The 7500-nt window shown below is 31.8% G+C and overlaps 1 protein-coding gene across 1 annotated transcript in view; it reads left to right on the top strand.

The window, feature by feature from the left end:
* Nucleotides 1-7376, top strand: part of LOC113823979 (dynein axonemal light chain 4) — a 13386-nt gene extending 6010 nt beyond the window's left edge. Inside the window, exon 3 of the mRNA XM_027376714.2 lies at nt 1217-7376. Within this exon, the coding sequence (XP_027232515.1) occupies nt 1217-1381 (165 nt within the window). The 3' untranslated portion in view covers nt 1382-7376. The remainder of the gene's footprint in view (nt 1-1216) is intronic.
* Nucleotides 7377-7500: the final 124 nt, after the last annotated feature.

The following is a 7500-nucleotide window of genomic DNA, read 5'->3' as shown; positions in this document are numbered from 1 at the left end:
AAATCTTTGCCATGGATGCAGATACAGAATTGTAGTGATCGTGATTTTTAATTTTACTTTTTGTGTATTTTAGTAAATGCAGTTATGTACGTCTGATGCCTCAGTTATAGGTACACCTTCTAGATTATTAAAACTAATATTCAAAATGACAAAGATCTTCATGCAGTTCTGAACTCTTGTTTGAGACTCGATACTTTTCCCAAACAGTGAAAAAAATTAGCAGTAATAAACAATACACAATTCAAGTCTCGGATAAATTCATGTAAGATTAGAACCTTTGTTTGAAAATATAGCCAAATATCAGGCTGACGAGTTTCGGGGAAATACATTCTCTGTTTATCCTCTGATTATAACATTTGATTATCCAGATTGCCATTGACCTGTAAAGAATTGGTAAATAGACCAGCAGATTAAGTGTACTTATTTGCCTTAATAGATTTAAAACCAAAACTTACTTGCTCTGTGATCTTTGATGAACTAATATACTTTAAATGTCCATTTTGTAATAATCACACTAGCAGAGTGTTTTATCTGTCTTAATTTTTCTTTTACAGTTTCTAAACAAAGGCCCAATTTCGCTTTGTACTGTTCTCTTGTCTTTGATCAAAAGCTTGAGTGCTAGAAAGGGACCAAATGTGGTTTTATCGCATGTAGACTCCATTTTATTACTATTCTGTGTTTGTTTTATTATCATTGCATATTCTGTTTTACGTGATGTATTAGTGTTTTCAGTAGCAATAAGTTTTCCATCTCAGGAATGGTTCCTCTAGATATCAGTAGAAATGGTATAGTACCATTGTGGGTGCTACTATAAATTCATGGTATCATAGAATTACTTACTATATACATGATTCTGAATTAAACTGCAGAATTACGTTATGTAATTAAGGAGGAGTGTGATTAGTGGAGATATAGGCAAGTGTCTTATTGATAACATATCATTACTGGGCACTTGAATTATTGATGGTTGGGTGTTTTTTGTAGACCAAAGCTTTACTTTATCTGAATATAAACATATTGAGAGAAAGAGGAAAATAGAAAGGAGAATAAAAACAAGAACAAGAGCAATAAGAATAATGAGAAAGGGAAGGAAATGAAGAAAAGGAGAGGGAGGCAGTAGTTGTATCTCAGATGATTCACTTGTAGGTTTTGAAGGATTTTTTTTGTTTTTTTAATTTCCGCAGAACATGTAAAAAGTTGTTACTCTACATTTCAGAGTGCAGCTCGTGTGATCAAGGAAACAATGGACAAGAGATATGGTGCTACATGGCACTGCGTTGTTGGTGAGGCTTTTGGATTTGAGGTCTCATATGAAGTGAAGAACCTGCTTTACATGTTCTTTGCAGGCAACCTTGCAATTGCTGTGTGGAAGTGTTGTTAACCTTTTTTTTTCTATCAGTCTTAAATAATAGTTTCCTCTTCGCACCTAGAGTCACCACTGGTGTTGGTCTTTTTAAATTGATTACGTGCAATCCTTTTTTTTTTATGCACATATTTTTTATCATTATTATCCAAGGTGCTGAATGTCAGGACTTAAAATCAGTTCTCTTTTATCTTTCTGATCAGAGATATATGTTTTCTTAAGCTGAATTTGTTATGCTGTTGTTCTTAAAAGTTGTTCATATAGAGAGTACATTCATTTTAATTTATTTTGTTTCATTTTATGTTTTTTATATATGTTTTAATGTATACTGTGTATACAAGTCATGATATATTTTTTGCCTTCTTTGCAGATCTGTACATTCCATTTAATTATTCCTATAGAGATTGATATTTTTTATAATTTGTCAGGCCTTCTTCCAGAATGAAAATGTCATATACCTTATATACATGCCAAAATTGCTTTTAAGTTACAGATATGCAATATTCAGATTATTTAGTGATGGAGGAATTCTCTATATATACATTTTTATCCAAATATATCAAATTACATGATGTAATGTAACTTATACACCAAAGCATGTGTTATCTACCAGATTCAATTGTTAGAACTGCACAGAATATCTAATTATTATGACAGTTTTACTTCCATGATCATACTATTGCCTCATTTATTATTATTGCTGTGATTTAGATTTGCCAAGGTATTTTGATATTGATATTAAATGTTTATATTGGCTTTTAAGAAAAGCATTTATGAAAAGGTTGTGGATTACAAGTTCTCTTATGGACTTGTGATGAGGCCAATTAGATGTATGTTTTTCATCTAGGCAGCATTTTTCATTTAAGTGTAAAGCCAGTGTTGGTTCACTATTTTTACTGGACAAAAATTCCAATGTAGATGCATTGATCTACTGAACAAAATTAGGTGACATGTTATTTCAGGTTTAAAAGAGCATGTGTGTTTGAGATGTTTTTTGTGGTACCAGTTGTATTTATGCAAGTACAAGAAAAGGAAATAGAACTGGACACAAATTTATACTCTTTTGTAAGGACATTTTCAATGCATACAGATTTATGCTTACAACTGTACTTGCTCATGTCCTGTATAGTACGTTCATTTGTATTTATATACATATGTAATGTATATAACACTGATGTATGCAAGTATACGAACAAACACATACTTAGATGCATATATATGCATACTGCTATATGCATATATATATTCAGGGATATATTTGTGCATGTATTGATTATACTTTATGCATATTTGTCTTGTTATCTGAATGTCAATCCATCCATCCATCCGTTAATAGCCTACTTCAGGTCTTAAGTGCCTTTACATGGGCCATTTCATAGTCATTAGGCCAGGCCAAGAGGTTTTGTACTCCAGTTTTCTTCTAAAAGGGATTACTATCAAAGGAGGTTACAAATATGTATGAAGATGATTGATGCAGTGAGTTTTACACACAAACGCTGCAGTTTCCTGAAAGGGAAATAGGTGATGGTGAATATTATCTTTTTATGAAAGCTGTGAAGTATTCAAGATCTGTATGAATTTTTAGTATGATGAATTTAAGATTTCTTTGTTGAAGATGCTTGGACATGAAACTTTAACGAATATATGTAATACTCTTTATAATCAGTCACAATCATCACTACGAATTCTTTTTGGCAGAAAATTATCCCACATTGGGATGGGATCGCCTGCGCAGCTGTTTTTTAACCATTGCTTAGTGTTTTTACTGTTTTTAGAAAACAGAATTTCTTGTATTACATCTCTCTATCTCTTTCTCATTCTTCCTCTGCCTCTACTACCATAAACTTTATGGTCCATTGTTTCTGTTATTGTCTTTCATAAAATGTCCATACCATCTTAATCTTGCTTCTCTTGTCTCGTAAGAAAAGTTCGTAACTGGAAACCTTTTCTTGACATCAGTATCTTCTGATCTGGGTGCTAACTCCTTAAAATTCATTATAACATTTTCATCATAGCTATTAGTTTGATTATTCACTGTACTATTTGTGTCTAAAATTAGCTTTAAAGAAGAATTAGCATTGTAACTGTTGAGAAGATAGTTTTTGTTCAGCTGGGTAGAAATGGTGGTAGTTTGAAGAGCTTTAGAGAAAAAGTATATAGATAGAGAAAGCTAAAGAGGGAGAGTAGTAAATAGAGGAATGACAGAAGAAAAAGAAAGCTAGAGAGATAAGAGATGCATGAAAGAGACGGGTAAAGAGAAAATTAATATCTTGCTGTAACACATTAATGATATGTAGAAGAGGATGTATTTATCAATAGATTACATAGTACAAGATTAAAAGATGTATATTCAGTTTGATTTTTTTTTTTACATGTGCAATTTATACATTTTTGGGTGCCATAGTTGATATATCTGCCTGAGATTCAAACACTCTTGACTGCCAAATTTAATTTATTGTGGTTCTCATTTTCAATGTCAACAGTATACCTCTGTTTTGTTATTTATATGATTTATTATATATAAAGGTTACTAAAAATAGTATAGAAATTATTGTATAAAAAAAAAGTTACTATTTTTCCGTCTTCGGTAGAATCAACCTTCTTAAACATTTTTATGTTTGAATTATTTCTGTCGGGTACATCAAAATATCATCTTTTGTTAACCGATGAAGAATGTAGAGAAAGATATGAATGAGAATAAATATTTTTACTGTGCAGGAAATGTATAGGACATGTTTTAATTATATATGCAGCAGAAACATTTATTTCTGATAAAAATGTAATTGAAACACATCAGATACTTTCATTCTCAAGTCATAACTTTTCCTACATTTGTCACATAAACATTGTTAAATCCAAGAAGAATAGATCTTCATGATTTTGGAGTTATGTGAGATGGATTTATTCTGAGAAGACTTAGATATTATAAATCCAGACAAAATATATGCAGGCTGATGAGAACAGCTGAAAAAAAGAATCTGAGATCTTTAATTATAAATTCTGTTAAGGCTACTTGGAGATGAATAATATGTATGAGGAAGATGTATCAGTGTCATTCTTGGTGCTTGGTGGATGAGCTTGATTTGGTTGATAACTTTGTTTCCTGTTCTTATTTGTCCCAAGAGTGTAAAAGTAACATTTTTTACATTATCTACTATCATCATTACCATCTTCAGTAGATATGTTATTACTCAGAGTAGGTGAAACAACAATAATATTCCATGATGCAGTTTATTTACTGATTACCAGGCTTATAAGAAGGCATGACGGATTATTTCTATAGAGATGTGGGGATGTGAGAGGTATGCGCTATATCCATATATCCATTTATTCTTATAATAAGCGTGCAGATTAGGAATACATACTGGCTGTTCTCTTAACTAATGTTATCGAACATCAGCTCTGTATATGGGATTAACTGGGTAAAAATGGTTGCTAATTTAGTCATCCCAGTTGATCTAATGCCTTGTCAGACATCCAACATTTCTCTAATGATACCAATTCTTTATCAATAAACTCCTAACAAGCTGAATGTGCTTTTGTGTAGGCTTTTGCATTTGATGGCCCTGCAAATTTTGGTAACCTTTTAGAATTTATTTTGTTGTTTATCCTATTGCTTGAAGGACATTAATGTTTTAAGTTTCATAAGACCTTTATTTTCACTTCACAAGGGGCTTGCAGGCTTCATATACCTTAGGGCAGAGGTGTTAAACACACAGCCCACCATACTCCTCTGTGCGGCCCATGGCACATTTGCCATTTCAGTCATGCAGCTGGCTCTTTTGCATGATTAATAAAGGCAGTTCTTCATATTTTAAGATTATCACTTGCACTCTTACATTTTTTTTTCTATTATTGTGTTTTTGTAATGAATGAAATAGCCTCCTACGTTTTTACATCAACTATATGGCCGGTTCATCACATCGACTCATGATTATCTGGCCTGCATACTGTATACTAAGGTGATATGTGGCCCCCTGGGGTAAATAACACTTGTACAACATGACACGTTCTCCAATCTTTTCCAATATAGAGATAATTATAATTCCCTTAGAATTAAAATGCCTATATAAAGTTGAATGTTCACCCAGTGACCAATAGAGAGTCACTTTTTGAACCCAACTGTGGATGCACGGGTGGCATAACATATTGGGTGGCCATAATGTTTGAAGTGACTGACAGGAGTTTAGCCTCTTCCAGCATATCAAGAGGTTTTTGGAAGGTTGTTAGAGAAATCTGTATTCAAGAATTGATGGTTAAATGATATATTCATTTATGCCACTGATCAAAAATGATTGTGAAATTTAAAACATGGGAGATACATCAAATGTTTTCATGTATTTCAGATCAAATGTATTTTAGTTTTTATTTACTTTTATATTACTTGCAAAGCTTTAATTTAACTAATTTAAAAATACACTGAGTAACATACTAATTCTAGTCTTTGTGTAGTTTAAGATATTGGTATATTGAATCAAATTATTAAATGTTTTCTGCACTTTAAAAATTACTCTATCACGACTAGATGCTGATGATCAATTCTTTAACAGAGAAGGTAGACTTAAGTTATTGTCCATTGAAAATTGTGTTAGAATTTATATTGAAAGATAAATATTCATGGAAAAATACAGGGTAGATATAATTATATTATATAAGTTGTTTCCAAGTGCACTAGTTTCAGATACCACATTAATGTGTAGTTGATCATGCAACAGAATATTTCTGTTTGTCAGTGTGCATGTAGCACTCTTTGTCATTAGCACTAAGAAATATATAAAAAGGTTTGCTTGTTTAGGGCACTATGATAGTGATTTATGCTCTCAGGTTTATTATATCATGCAAATTCTTATACATAACAGATGGTGCATATGCTATCTCTGTGCATTATTAACTTCTTAAGGGCAGTATACAGTAACTGTCATACTGAGATATGTGAAGGACAAAAGATGGCAATTTTTTTGTTTCACTCATTAGAAAGTTTTGAGTCTCCCTTTATCTGTTTTATGAGCACTTGTAGCTCTGTCCTTTTCTGTCCTTCTGTAGTTAAGGACAGGAGTTATCAGTGATGTCCTTCACAGACAGCTGTCTAAATATATCTTGATAACTATGGATGTCATTAATGTCTCTGCTGTTATTGGGCAAATGCATTGCTAAGTTTGATACTGTGACTTTTAATTACTCATCATAATGTAATTGTCTTAATGATTTTTGGTAATGATTTATTATTGGATAATCATTTTTGTCATCACGGTTCCCATAAACTGACATCAGTTGGTTGCCTTCTATATTTTATTCTTTTATGTTATATTTGTTATATTTATTTATATTATACATCTTTTTATGGGATTTAGGAAGTTTACTGTACTTGTCAAAGGTGTCTTTTCGCTGCATACCCATAATGATTAGATGAAATATTATTCTACAAGAATGTGTAAGGTTCTCAAAGACAAGGATGTATAAAAGATTATTACATAATCAAGTAACTGTGATGATCAGATTCACAGTAATGTAGATGCTATGTGTCCGCTTTATAAAAAAGAAAAAATAAGTCAGACTTGCTAAGACTCACTGATTACTGCTGTTTTAAATACAATGTACATGTAGTATGGTTGTGACTATGAAATGTGCCTACAGTTTGATGCCCTCATGGTTATGAAGGAAACTTTTTTCTAAAACTTCTTGTCAGCTGTATTTATTTCTTGCTGTTTGATTTGCAATGCAGTAACAGTGAATGATGTCAGAGCCAGATTTAGAAAGGCTGAAGAAGTTACAGTTTATGGTTTTACAAGTTTGAAGGTTCTTTCAAATTTTTAAGTTGTTGCCCATATTCTTATATATTAAGATATATACAAATTTAACTTTTGGAACATACAGGTAACTGTCATGGTCAGTTCAGCTGCTGGCCTACCTTTAGTTTTTCATGTCAAAATTTGGCAAACTGGGCTTCTGTATCTTCTTGTTACAAAGGCCACACCACAACTTAGTCTGGTACTGAATAAAGACTTAACTTGCATATATTTATTATTAAACACATAAATGATGTATACAATTGAAAACAAAATATCTGTGCTGTCAGGAAGGAAGGAATATGATAACTGATTATACCCTTTTATTACATCTATATGTATGTATAAATG

The sequence above is a fragment of the Penaeus vannamei genome, chromosome 26 (genome assembly GCF_042767895.1).
Source record: "Penaeus vannamei isolate JL-2024 chromosome 26, ASM4276789v1, whole genome shotgun sequence".
In the NCBI taxonomy this organism is placed as follows: domain Eukaryota; kingdom Metazoa; phylum Arthropoda; class Malacostraca; order Decapoda; family Penaeidae; genus Penaeus; species Penaeus vannamei.
This window is presented reverse-complemented; position numbering and strand designations above follow the sequence as displayed.